This window comes from Agelaius phoeniceus, chromosome 1 (genome assembly GCF_051311805.1).
Source record: "Agelaius phoeniceus isolate bAgePho1 chromosome 1, bAgePho1.hap1, whole genome shotgun sequence".
Taxonomy (NCBI): domain Eukaryota; kingdom Metazoa; phylum Chordata; class Aves; order Passeriformes; family Icteridae; genus Agelaius; species Agelaius phoeniceus.
In genome coordinates this window covers 20267514-20281809 of record NC_135265.1, presented here as the reverse complement: position 1 = coordinate 20281809, position 14296 = coordinate 20267514, and the positions used below count along the sequence as shown (strand labels likewise).

General features: G+C 38.3%; 1 protein-coding gene across 10 annotated transcripts in view; it reads left to right on the top strand.

The window, feature by feature from the left end:
• CACNB2 (calcium voltage-gated channel auxiliary subunit beta 2) overlaps positions 1-14296 on the top strand; it is a 248464-nt gene that overhangs the window by 222665 nt on the left and 11503 nt on the right. For all 10 annotated transcript variants that reach the window (XM_077174247.1, XM_054654454.2, XM_054654462.2 and 7 more), the window contains 3 exons: positions 11027-11178; positions 11911-12006; positions 13271-13456. In XM_077174247.1, coding sequence (XP_077030362.1) covers positions 11027-11178; positions 11911-12006; positions 13271-13456 — 434 coding nt within the window. The remainder of the gene's footprint in view (positions 1-11026; positions 11179-11910; positions 12007-13270; positions 13457-14296) is intronic.

The following is a 14296-nucleotide window of genomic DNA, read 5'->3' as shown; positions in this document are numbered from 1 at the left end:
CATCTTCTGTAGAAAGACTGAGTGTTGTAGCTGAAACAGAAGTTCAAGCTTTGGACCTGTCAAATAATAGTGTATACCATCAAAACCAGCATGTTGCATGGTAATGGACTGCCTCTATCCCCCTGGAGAGGGGGGATAGAAAACAGGCAGTCCTTCATGTAGTACTGGAGCTCCTCTTGGGAGCTTGTAAAATGCCAGCCTTGTGGATCTTCATTCCCCAGAAGTTCTCTTATTTTAGGCTCTACTCTTTGCAGACATTTAACTGGGGAGGAATTCTTTTCATTCCCAGCCTAGCTCAAAGAATTTTTTCCTTCTCTCAGATCAGTACTGATACTCTGTACTGACAGTACAGAGCAGCATCAGGAATGTCCTGAGTCTTAGTACTCACTTCTAAAAGAAGCTTCAAGGTTATGTTCCATTTTGGAAGAAAGAATCCCCAGGATTTCCTACATTTCTATTCTGAATATAATTTTTACTGGTAATTACTCTGAAGAATCAGACACTACATTTCTGAAAATTAATCTCCCCGAATTATTCATAACTTGTGATTATTCTCTATAATTCAGTTTTCTCTTTGGAATATACGAATAATTCCAGCTTCTCACCTAACTGGGATGTTTCAAAGGGAAAAATCTTTTTTTCTGCATATACCACCAAGTAAGCTCCACAAAATAGCCTATAAATATTTTATGCATTCTGTTTTCAGAGAAAGATTAGAGCCATGTGTTCTAAATGAGATGTGAAACATGTATTTGACAATGAAGAGAAAGTAAATTATTCAGTGGCTTCTTATCAGTTGTCAGTGTATGGAGTTGCATACTGAATGAGAGAGCAGCCCTAAAGAAACAGCTATATTGTATGTTCCTGGATGTGCTCTCTTGGAATACAGATCACAAAAGATTTGGTTTAGGAGAGATATTTTGGCATTTCATATTTTATCAGCATTATCTTTGCAGCCAATAGTATTCTGTACTACTACAAGTCTTATAGACCCATCATTAAATGAGGACTCACATCACATTAGTTCTTTTCTAGTATCTGCTGCAGATCTGCTCAGAGTCCTGGAAAATGATTTTTTTCTCTACCTACATTTTCTCTTCTATAAAATGACAATTAATAGGGTCTTTTTCCCAAATCACTGAGGGGGGAATGAAAAAAACCCTAGAATTTCAGCAAATACTAAATTCTAAATTTCTGCTGGTTTTTTGTTTTGTTTTGTTTCGTTTTGTTTGTTTGTTTGTTTTTGTCCAGACTATCTACAATGACTTAGTTCTGGCCCAGTTATTTAAAACTGGTATTTATCACAAAAAATTTTTGTTCTCGTTAAGGAAAAACAGTATTTGTTTTGGTTTGTTTTGGTTTGCTCTGAAATGGCTTCCTGGCTGCACAACTGTGAGCTATGAGATGTGGGGAGATGAGTTGCTCTCTTCTCTCTCCTCCTTGAACAGTCATTGGCACATGGACAGAGATCTACGTGGTTTATTCCTATATCTGGTACAACTTAAAAATGCCTTTATGCAAATATATATATACATATTTGCTATATATATATATATATAGCAAATATATATATGTGTGTGTATATATATATATGTATACATATTTAGAACTGCTTTTTGTTAATCTAAATTCCTTCTTCCTACCAGACTCAATGAAAAGCTATTTTTTTACTCATCAAACTTTGTGTAGTGGTACTTCATGCAGCCAGGCCACTGATCTACCCCTCATTTATGATCACGTTTGTGAGCACCAGTTGTAACTGCAGCAGAGAAGGCTATTTCTTAGACTTCTGAAAATATTTTATTGTTTTTTTATATTTTAATAAGTGTTCCATTAATTAATTAAGTTAGTAAAAAGGTTCTGTGCTTGATATATTAATACCAAATACTTTTCTCTGGAAAATAAATGTACCTCTTTTTGAGAACTCTTACCTTATCACCCAATACAGGTCTGCATTGTTGTACATAGCACAGAAAAGAGTGAAGTGAGCACCATTCTTTGGAATGATTTAATAGACAAACCAGAATTTCAAAGAGACATACACCAACAATGTGATAATCAAAACTAGGAATAGCCACAAAGAACTGGATTTACAGGATTATAAAGGAGTCTCTCTCAACTTATAATGCTACACACACCTATCGACTGACAGTTTGCTTTTGTAATGGAATCAGTTAAAAATAGGCTTGGGATTTGACTTATTGGAAACCAATGCAGCCACTGAGTATTTAGTATAAAAATGTTCTCGAGAACTTTTTGAAAATAGTGTCTGGCTCATAAAGATTTAGGTGGATAGTACAGTCTTACTCCTCTGTGTCCCAGTTTGAAACTGGACACTCTCTAATTAAGCGTGTTTTGATGTAAAGGGAAATGTTTGCTTGTCAATATTGTTACATGTTTTAACACGTGAGATGTTAGAACTAAATGGAGGGAAAGGGCAAATTTCTTTAAAAGCCTAGAAGAAATCTGTAATTTTGTACAGATTTTTTCTCCAACAATGTACAGTACGTGGTTAAACCTTATTCATTTGAAAATCAGCACCAATTGGTTTAGTTAATTCTTTATATGGACACATGCCATTTGCAGAAACTGAACCAGCTTTGTGCTTCTGCTGCATTTCTTTGTCAAAAGAACCCAAAGCTTTTTCTGTGTATGTTATACTTGTTATAACCTTACCTCATGCTGTATGCTTTGTACAAAACCTGATTGTGTTGGCTTTCTCCATTCTTTGCTTCATTAATGCTCTCCCTTTCCAGATGTTTTAGGTATGTATACAAGCTTGCAAATTACTTTTCCTGCTGTTTTGTGTTCAGTGCTCTATTGTACCTGACAGAACCACCGTGTGTTTCTTGCATCTGGCTCACTGACAGACAAAAGCTGATCCTGTACTGTGTTGCTAAGTCTTTCTTTTAGAAAACCTTGCTGGTTTTCCTTATTTATTTTCAAGTAATTCTAAAAATAAAGTTGACATTGACAAGTAAACACCACAAATTAGGTATCGCATTGTGCATTTCTGAGATGTGTGCACCTAATCTGCCTGTTCTAACACAGACACGTGACCATGGATGTAAAATGTGTCATTGTCTTTATGGTAAATTGATTGCCATCACGTGCCTGGGAGTGTTTATTTGCTTTCCATGTGCATATGCAGTAACCTGGCAGGCATTACATGCACCCACTTTGCATGTGCAATTGAGCACCTACTTTTGGAAGGCTGTCTCTAAAAAGCAAATAGAGCTTCCATTCACATCATTAGGTTAATACAGTGAAGTTTTGTCTTCTGAAAATGAAATATAAATGCTCAAAGAGATAGTTGTGGATTAGCTGTGCAAATTTCAACCTTGTGGGGTTTTTTTCCCTTGATATTTGTGTGAGAAGGCAATAGAATGTTTGAAACTATGGTAACAATTTATTTGTTAAATATATACATATGTATATATATATATATATATATATATATATATATATATATATATATACATTCATACATACTGCATATTTTATACATACATGATATTACTATGTATTTTCCGTGTCTGGTAATTTAATGACAGTTGTGCTATAGGATAAGTTTCAAGTAAAGGCTTCCTCAACTATAAGTCAAAGGTAAATTTAAGAGAGTGCTAGGTAGGCCTCATAAAAATCCTTCATTGCTTACAGAGGCCAAGGAAAAGGAATGCAAAATTTGGACTTAACCAAGAGTGCATTTCCTTCCCAAAGTCTCAGAGTTCAAAGAAATATAGTTCAAAGAAAATAAAGGAGATGTTCAATGTCTTATGGAAAATCGTGATTGTCCCTTAATAATTTTATGTTCAAGATAGCTGTGACAAATGTCCATAACTCTCACTCTCAAGTGTTAAATATGTTAACCTGGTAAACCTGAACCTGCCTTGAACCAGAATGCAGTAAAATAGCAGCTAAGAGCTTTTGGGTTTTCGTGAGCATATAGCTATACTTCTTCTTGCCCACAAATGGAGAAAGAGTAGCATGAATTTAGTGAACCTGTTATAATTTATCAGTCTCACATGTCCCAAATTACTGTTTTATCCTGCTGGAACAGCCTTGATTTCCTTAACATCTAATGTCAGAATTTCCCTAATGAATTCTTTAGGTAGTTCTGATTTAGAAGTTTATTACTAACTTTCCAATATTTCAGCTTTCAAATAGGTTTGATACAGTATAGGCAAAGCATTTGAATGAAATTTCTTGAGTGTTTTCAAAGGGTATATGGGGGAAAAAATTACTGATTTCTGTCAATTAGAAATAACTCTTAGCAACCTGCTCTTATATTTTCTCATGATACTGTGCAGAAATATGTGTGATTGATAATTACATTGAAACAAAACATGTGCTCGAAAAATAGTGTAGCAATGTGTTAAAATAAATTCTAAGGTTATGGATATCTTTGAAATAGACAGGATACTTGGATAGGTGAATAAAATATTTTTAGCTAGTTAGCTGTTTGTTAGGAGTAGAGTTTGCTTTCCTTAAAGCTATTCACACTGTAGGTTGAATTGATTGAGGCTTTTTCTTTGTCCTGGGCTGGTGAAACGGATTAAAGTTCAGCAGTCAATGTCCCCATTTTATTCAAGATTAAAAGTTTGCATTGTCAACCAGAATGCAAAGGAGTCTGGGTTCAGTTCTGTTCTCTGCTAAGAGAGGCATGGATTCATCATTCCCATCACCATGCCAGGGCTATGAGCACCTTTAGGATGGCTGTTGGTTGGTCCTGCTGAGCCTTACGCATTTTGCAAAATAATTAAACTTTCCCTGGAGAAGGAACTGGAATCCATGTGTTTTGCCTCCCACTCTGAGCATCAGGCTGCAGAGTCAGAATCTCTCCCACTCAGTGAATACGCAAATGTTTTGTGAGTGGCACACCATCAGCAGGAGGGGTTGAATAGCCAAGGATGGAGTATTTCTACGTCCTGTCTGTGAGAAAGGCTGAACATTTTTATTTATCTTTGTTCTGAAAAAAAACAACAGACCAAGGGAATGCTTACTCGGTGCCTATGTATGGACTAGATCTGTAAAAGTCTATAGCACTTTTTTACCTATAGCACTGCTCTGGGTAATGAGGCATCATGCAAAATACCCAAGTTATTGCCAGCCTGACATGATGGTGTCCTTCTGAACTATGTAGAGACACTTGCTTGATCCCCTGGACAAAATAAATGTTAGATTCCTTCTTTGCTCAGTTTTCCTATTGCAATTACTCTTTAACAGAGTGTGAGGGAGCCTGATGATAGGAGCAGTGCTGTGCTGCTGCATGGCTCCTTCTGAAGTTGCTGTGGTTCTTTCTGGCACAGTCATTTCAGTGCACCCTTGTGCAGTGCTCAGCCACTTGTGTTACTGCTGCAATCTGCTGCTTTCAATCTTTTCCATTCATAGGCCATTAAAATTTACTTCCAGTTTAAACTTGGCATAAGAAGTATCATTCCATGAATGCTATTGTTTTGCTAGCCCAGAGAAATGAGGCAGGAAGTAGACATTTTTATGTGCCATTTAGTATTTTTAAATGACACTATCTGTTTTATATTTTCACATAATTACAGTGCTGCATTTCAGGAGATGTTAGTCCATTATAAATAGATCTTGGTTTTGTTGAGGTTTCCAAACATGACATCGTTTCTGTCAATACCACTTGGACGTGTGTATACATTAAAAGCCATCTGAATTCTGCCTAAACTGAGCCTCAGCAGGCAGGAGGAGCATTTTCCTCCTCCTGCAGCACCTCACCCCACAGCTCCCCTTCAGCAGAGCCTCGCCCCACAGCTCCCCTTCAGCAGCGCCCAGACAGGAGCTCCAGGCAGAGCAGCAGACATGCTTCTCTCCTTTCTGCCTTATCCCTTGCAGGAGCCCCATCTGTTAGGCATGAGTAACACATGCAGACACTTTTCCTGGAAAATATTGTCATCCTCCCACTCCCACCCTCCCCTTTTTACGTAACAAGCTAGTGGCTAAGGTGTTTGGAGGAGACCAGGGAAATCTAAGTATATTCACAAAACTACATTTAGGTTAGACATTTGATTAAAACACCTGTAATCCAGGCATCTTTAGACCAGTTGCCCGAGGACTAAGCTAAAGCATTTATTCCCTATGGCTTATGCTTTTCAAGATTTTTTTTCCTTCTTAGCTGGATATGCAGGAGCAGAGGCACAAAGCATTCTGCTCCCAGCACTGAGACACCCCACAGTGTGAGGTGGGTCATGCAGTCCTGCCTGGAGACTGGGACTGAAGCTTCCTGCCAGGGAAAGCAATGGAGACTGCCCAGCCCAGGCCCCCATTCGCTCCCCACCTGCCCAGAGCAGCATTGCTCCTTGAGGGGTGGAAAGAGGAAGATGAAAAGAAAGAGGCCAAACACTTTTATACCTGTGGGGCTTCTTCTTAGCTTGCTCTGCTGTGCTCAAACCCCTTGTAGCTTATTGGATCACCCTGGTAGCATCTCGGCCTCATTGCCTTGTTTCCAGGGAGCACAGATCCCTGGAGCAGCCAGGGTAGCCTGCTGTGGCCTGAATTCTGCTTACAGCACGACCCCATGGAGACACTGGTGATTTTTCACTCAATATGAAGCGTGTGTACACGCACACATACTCACAAATTAAAATTTAAAATTTTAATTCTGTCAGTCAAGCTCATGATTTTGTTCTCATTAGAGACATACTCACAAATTAAAATTTAAAATTTTAATTCTGTCAGTCAAGCTCATAATTTTGTTCTCATTAGAGACTTGTGCGAGCACAGCTCAATAATTATCACTTCCTATTTTTTTTTTATTTTCTTGGATTTTAGATATTTGGTTTAGCACCTTTTTTTCAGGCAAGCCCTTCTAGGTGGTTTTAAGGTGCTGGAATAAAAACTACATTTTTTTTCTTTCACCTTTGTTATGGAAATCGTGAGGTTGTCTTAAACTTCTCATTATGTTAGTTATAGTCATGGAGTTTAGTGGTTAATTATTTTTAAGTAACCGTGCTTGTATAAAAGAATTAGCATAGAAAATTACAGCTACTGATAGCTATTCTCCTTAATTTATAAAATTATTTCAAAGCCATTTGTGTAAGGTGTTGCTAATCATTTTGTATTGCATACATTGACAGAGTTGTGTTCTTTTCATTCCATATGTCTGTAATATCAGCAGCCTTGTTTAAAAAACCATGATTTGTCTCTGTGCCTGTTGAAGTTGAAATCATATTTTTCCTATCTGTTTCAATGAACAAAACAGAGCCACAGAAACCACAGACAGGGAGACAAGGTCAAATTTAATAGGCTATAAAAGTCCTACTGTGCTCAGTTGAGAGTATGTGAATGCTCCTTGTGAAGATCAAAATTTCTTTGCTGCCTCTGACAGTATTTTGTGTTTCACTTGGGCCTTTGCAGGCCACATGTGTGTCCATTTTGCATCTTTTCCCTGTCATGGAACTGCTATTTCATCAGGGTCTTGCTGAAACAAATTGCTGGTGTAGCCACTGCTCTGTCAAGCTGTGTCCTGGTGGCTCCTGGCTGCTGTGGATGAGCCCAGGTTTGCAGCAAGGGTTGTGTTTCTCCAGCTGTGTACCATAGAGAATGCTCCTGTACCATGGCATTACATAAGTGACCCTAAGTTCCACCACAGGTCATCATGCTAGTAGGGAATTGACAAAGTGTTGTTGTATCTTTGCCTGTATTTTAGGTGAGATTATTGTAGTGAACTGGGAAAGATTCTTTCCTGGAATTCACTTGTGAGGTCCAACTGGTGTGAAGAATATTTGTCTGTGCCCATAATGGGATAAGTGATTTACTTGTCCTCTCATTGCATTGAATTTCTATTCAAGGCACAGTAGTGATATAGATAATTAAGATTTGGAAGTAAGTTTAAATGTGCTATGTTCAAAGTTCTCTGGGAGATGTGTACTTACTGTTTCTTAGAGCTGACTCCCTATTGTATGGAATAAATAGTTGAGTGCTCCGTCATTTAAAACATGTTCACTTTTTGGTTACCAAGGAGACCATATGAAATAGATTGTAAGGGTCACTTTAAAATTTGGTAGATGATTTCTGGGTTTGAGTGTTGTAGCTGGGCTGTCAGCATTTCATGATGATAGTCACAGTAATTCTAATTATTTTTATCCCTCTCATTATGATTGGCAAATACAATTTATTGGAGTTTAGTGTTTTAACTTCACTCTTATGCCTCCCCAGTACATAAGAAGGGACATTATTATAAATAGATGGTATTCATGGAGGTGGAAAAATTGCAAAGCTATTACTGTGCTGTTTTGAAGATACCCTACTGTCACTGTTCTCAGCTCCCTATTTTAACTAGCAGTGACATTTGTGTTACTATCCCCACATGACTTTTTGAGTTATTTGCTTAATTTGGGCAAAAGTCTGAGAGATAATTCGTGTTGAATGTCTTGTTGAGAAGGAATTTTTACAGGTAGAGAATTTGGGTTTTGAGATATTTCTAAAGAAAAATGAAAACCAAAGCAGTAGAAGTGGATAAAGCCTTTGTCATCTAAAAAGAGAGCTAATATTATGTAATTAATTGCAACAATCTTGTAAAGTTGGAATTCAAAGAAGATTTCAGGCAAAGTGAAAGTTTTTCCAGAAGCAGAAAAAGTACTCTAAGGAGCAGGAGATCAGGACCTCTTCAGCTATGCCTGTGGCATTTTCCCCATCCATTCCTGACTGAAGAGGTAGAGGCACATGTATTAGTTCACCAGTCATGCAGTGGAGTTCCTTGAACTTTTGTCCTATACCCAAGTTAAGAAAAATAGGTACTGAAATCCATTTTAATTGGCAAAAAAGATCTCTCTCCCTTTTCAGACTTAGGTGGAAATGATTGGTTCACAGGACCGTAGTTACCTGCAGTTATTGCCCTGGGAGTGTTTCACAATAGAACATACCCTGAGGTAAACTCTGCCCTGGCAGAGGGTGTTTCAAAAAGTATACCAGGAAATCTAGTCCACAGAGATGTGTTCTCTACTGGCAGAAAAGTGCTGCGAGCAGTATAGAAAATAGTGCTTCCCCAGACCAAATTATGATACAATGACATAGAGACAGATTTTGCTGGTTATAAATTGTCTTGAACAAGAGTTTTTTAGTAGTCTGGAATGGTTTTAAAATGATACATTAATAATTATTGTTATACTGACTGAAGTGTTGAGGCTGGTTTGAAATTGCAGGAAAGCAATCTAAACTCATCATCAGAACAGCGTGACAAATTATCTCTGATATGTTTATTCTAGTTGTCATTTGTACTTAAATTAGGGATAGATTATTGACTATCTTCTACTAAAACTCTAAGACAGTGGTATTCAGTGATTTCAGCAGTATCTCTATGCAACAAAGTTGTAGAAAGTGTAATTGTGAATGTGGCAAGAACCATCAGAGGTTCTGTCTTAAAAAATGTGGTCCTAATTCAGACAGCAGCTGGACCACAGTGCTTTTATTGACCGGCAGCAGAGCATGCATCAATGTTTTCCACACCACACCGTGCACATCTCACAATGTTCACTGCTGTAAAAGACTGATTGTATGTGCTCACCCAGATCTGCAGATAATCACAAACAATTGGAAGTGATCTCTAATTAATCCAAACCAATGTCCACCTCCTCCAATAAAGGATATCATATATAGATTTTCTGATGACCATTTAGATGTTACTTTGTTTATAAAATGACCATAGCAATCACCTATTGATTTGGAACCAAAATACTAGCTGGGATGCCTTGCTCTCTCTTGGAAATTTTGCAACCTTTTTATAGTATCTGATTTATTCAGGTGCTATTCTAAGATGATAGAAAAAATCAATCTTGTCATATCTCTTGAAAGAGACCATTTGGTGTAGAAAACCCTCTCTAGCCAGATCAGGTAGGTTGTGTTTTCAAGCAAAAGTTAAGCTTTTGCCAGCATAATAGCTAAAAGGCCGATAATGTAATTTCAAGAATCTCTCTATTAAATTTTTGGTACCTCTTCTTGACCTTTAAGTCTCTATTGGTTGTCTTCTAACATTTTCTTTGAATGGGCTAGATATCTAATCTGGTTTTGGTTCATGAAGCATGCACAACCTTTAAAGGGAAACCTATATGAATTAATCTTATCTGGCCCAATGACTTTCTTTATAGACTTGCATAAATCACCCAGCTTGTCTAATTCCTCTGTGAAATCAGCCAATAGCAAGATCTGAGCAGGAAAATGTGATTTCATTTTAAAGATGATTTTGCTATTATAAGATGTAGTTTTGTTTCACTGGGGAAGGAAGACAGTTTCTACACCACTTGTGAAAGCGGATGCAGCCCATCTGTCTTGGAGAGGTTTGCCCTGGAAAGTACTGCCAATCAGGGTGCTGAGGAGCTGGGAGCATGACTACCAGAAGAAAAGATTATTTTCCTCTGGGAAAATCAGCTTTCCACAGCTCCTGGGATTGTTAGGAGGATACCATAGCATTATGTGGATTATTCAGTTATTTTCTCTTATAAAAATGTTTTACACATAATAGCCAAATTTTTAACATGGTACCATACTGAAGCCAGTAGAACAAAACCTGTTTTCCAAAGCTTTGATAAGTTAAAGTAAATGGGAAAACCGTGGTTTCTACTAGTACAGTAATCAGTACTTCCTAAAGCCTATCTCAGGCACTCCAGCTTGAGCAAGCTGGTTACTGGGTAAGAGCGAAATCTGAGCTAATATTATTTACCTGCAGCAGATTTGTGGCATATTGCTGTTTGAGCAGCAAGCATTTGTACCCCTTTTTCTTAAATACATGGTCTGTGGTCGTGTCAGAAGGTGTTATCAGTATCTCTGCAGCCGGGAATAGCAGGAATTGGTGAGGCAGGGAGGCAGGCAGTGCCTGCAAGGGCAGCAAAGCGGGGTGAAACTCCCTCATTAACGCTGTGCTCATTACCCTGCTGTGCCAGGGATGTGCACGGGTAACAGCAATTCCTGCAGCCAGAGAAGGAGCAACACACCAGTCTGCTATATTCTCACATTTCTTAAAGCTAATCACCTCTTGTATTTGCTCTAACTCTAATTTTCTACTTTGCAGCTGAAGTTCAAAGTGAAATTGAACGGATCTTTGAATTGGCCAGGACACTGCAGTTGGTAGTGCTTGATGCTGATACCATTAATCACCCAGCTCAACTGAGCAAAACCTCTCTGGCTCCCATTATAGTATATGTAAAGATTTCTTCTCCTAAGGTAAATATTTTAGATACCTTCATGTTCTTTCTGTTTTTTTGGGTTGTTGGGGTTTTTTGGGGGGGCTTAAATGCATCTATTCACACATCCTCATTTAGGTTCAGAGCTATAGATTTTTATTGCTTCCCTTTGGATAGCGAACCATTAATAATCAAAAAAGTATCTGAGCTCTAGTGTTAGCCAAAACCTATTTTGGAAAAGATGCTGTAGCTCCAATGAGTTTTTTAGTTGGAATTGCACTTTCAGTATCAACCACATAAGTAGTGCTCATGGTTTGTTAAATCAAAATAATATGGAAATGAAAGAATGATTTTCATTGAATGAGTAAGAGATTGATTGGTAAATTTTAATATCTGATAATATACTCTTTCAGTGTGTATAAAAAATGCACAGACTTTGTGAAGAGGCATTTGAAAGAGAAAGATGAATTTGTGAAAAGAGCACTCAGGAGATCAATTAAAAAATTCAACTTAGAAAAAAAACAAAACCAGAAGCATCAGAAAAAAGGCCGGAGTGGAACTTTTTAGTGCTTGTAAAGGAAAGGAGATATTTGTATGTAAATGAAAATTAGCACATTCTGGATGAGGGAACATAGGAAATGTTGTCGAAGCCAGCAAATGAAGAATTTGCTCTGCTCTTGTGAGCAGTTTCAAATGTAAACATTTTAAGTGGTTATACATGTATATTAAGTCTGAGTCTGCTCACTTTTTTTTAATGTCTTATTTTTCACAGGTTTTACAGAGGTTGATAAAATCTCGAGGGAAATCTCAGGCCAAACACCTTAATGTTCAGATGGTAGCAGCTGATAAACTGGCACAGTGTCCTCCTGTGAGTTACTGTTAATTTATGTCTTGTCTCTGAAAGGTGTCTTTCTTTTCAAGCACGAGGTTAATTACATAATTTTCGGGAATGTTTGCCCTCTTCTGGCCATATTTAACTATTGCTTTTTGCAGAGCACCTCTTGAGGTCTCAGGGCTCAGCTTTAGGGTGCAAGGGAAAAAGAGTTCTAGTCACAGCTAAGATTTGTGCTGGTACAGTCAGTGCTTCAGTAAACTGAACATTTCCTTTGCTTGCTAAGTTTTAGGGGGTTATTGGTTGAAAAATGAACCCTCTTAGTGACTGTCCTTTATCTCTGGTAGTTTGGAGCTCCTGTGGGGCATCTATCAGCATGGCCTACCACTGCTAATGTTCTTGGTCAGGGTTTTGCCAAAGAGCTCAGTGGTACTGCGTAGCTGACAGCTCTGCAGTTCTTCTTCAGATGTGCATTGAAGCAAATTCTCTCAATTTCCTCCTATAAAGTGGAGGTGATGACACCCCAACTGTGTTTTAAACCTGGCATGCATTTCTGCCTGTGTACTCAGCTGCCAAGAGTATGGGTTAGGAACCAGAAGATGGGAGTACAGTTCAGTTGCAGATATAATATACCATAGTTATGGAACTGAGTGAAAGGAATGTCTTCATCTTTTAAATTCAAGCATCTCAGTTAAGCAATGCTTAGGTCCCCAGGAAGTCAATGAAGAATGCTGGAGACCTGCACAGGCCCTCAAAGCTGCCTTCTGCTCGCTGACCAGGGAGGAAATGGATAAAACTCACCTCCTAACTTTAGGAGACTAAAATTAGACTGTGTGATTAATCTCTTACCTAATAGTTGTATGACACTTGGAAACTGAATGATCTGTATTCTTATGGTTGTTAGTTACTGGTCTTAGTTTACCTTAGTTTTCTCTTCATTATTCTACAAGGGGACTGAATCTCTTTCTTGCCATCCCATTTTTTCAATAGGTAATTGTTCAATATTTATCCTATCTTTCTGTGTATTTAAGATTTGTTCAAGCTGCTTCTTCCTGTCTTCTTTGACTGTGCATTACTATGTGGAAGTCACAAGGCCTTGTTTTAGCAAGTGTAATATTAGTGCTAGTTATGATTACCATCTTTTGTATCAACTGTATTCAGAAAAAAAAAAAAGATAAAATATCTTAATACAAGTACTAAAAATATGATTCATTTTTGATTAATGGAAAGCACATTCAATGTCTCTAGCTGATCTCCCATTACCTGGTAATTATTCTCGCTAAAACCTTTTCTTTATCAGGAAATGTTCGATGTAATTCTTGATGAGAACCAGCTTGAAGATGCTTGTGAGCACCTTGCTGACTATCTGGAAGCCTACTGGAAGGCCACACATCCACCTAGCAGCAATCCTCCTAACCAGCTTCTCACTCGCACACTTGCAACAGCCACTCTTCCTATTAGCCCGGGTCCAAATATTAATCTACAGGTACAGTTTTTATGCCATCTCTTCTTTTTCTTCTGTCAACTTCTTCTCCTTCCAAAGGTCAGAGTTAGGCTAATGCTAGAATATGCTGAATATGTTTTCCTGTTGTTGGTAGATTGAAAACTTTTTCAGCAGACATTCACCCATTTTCAGTATAAAAGGCAAATGCAAGCACGTTACTGTTATTGCTATTGTATTCATCGTAGCATGTGTTGTGTATTGACTAGGGGGCTGGTTTTGATTCCAAGGACTAAGCTGGCCTGACTGAAAACATATGTTGATGTGAAATTGAATACTTCAGGTTTTATTATGCCCAGGACACCGCTGTGCCAGTAATATGTGTACCAGCCACAAGCATTTTTATAGCTGGCCATGTGTAATCCAATCAGAAAAATAAAACAAGACTAAGACTGTGCACAGTCCAGCCTCTGGTAACTTCCTGACTGATGGGCACACTATGGCTAATAGGCAAATCCTGGCCCCAGAGGCCCTGCATGACAAACTGGGTTATGTACAGGGCAGATCCACAAATGTTTGAGGGAAATCTGTGCCAATCTTCCCACAGGCTGTAGAGTTGCAGAGGTTGAGGATTACTGACTGTATTAGTAAAGACTCAAGGTCAAAGTGGCCCTTCCAGTGTTTCCTTTGCTCTTTTATTTATTGGCCATTGCTGTGAAAAGTACAGACTTGCTTGAAGCCAAAGTCTTATGTCAAATCCAAGTCCCACATTGTGCAGAAAGACCTTGAGAGAGGCTCTGTGTTCTGAGCAGTGAGCACACTCTCCAGTGAGCTGGCAAAAGCAGGCTTTATTCCTGCCTTTGCACTGATGTGCCTGTTGATATG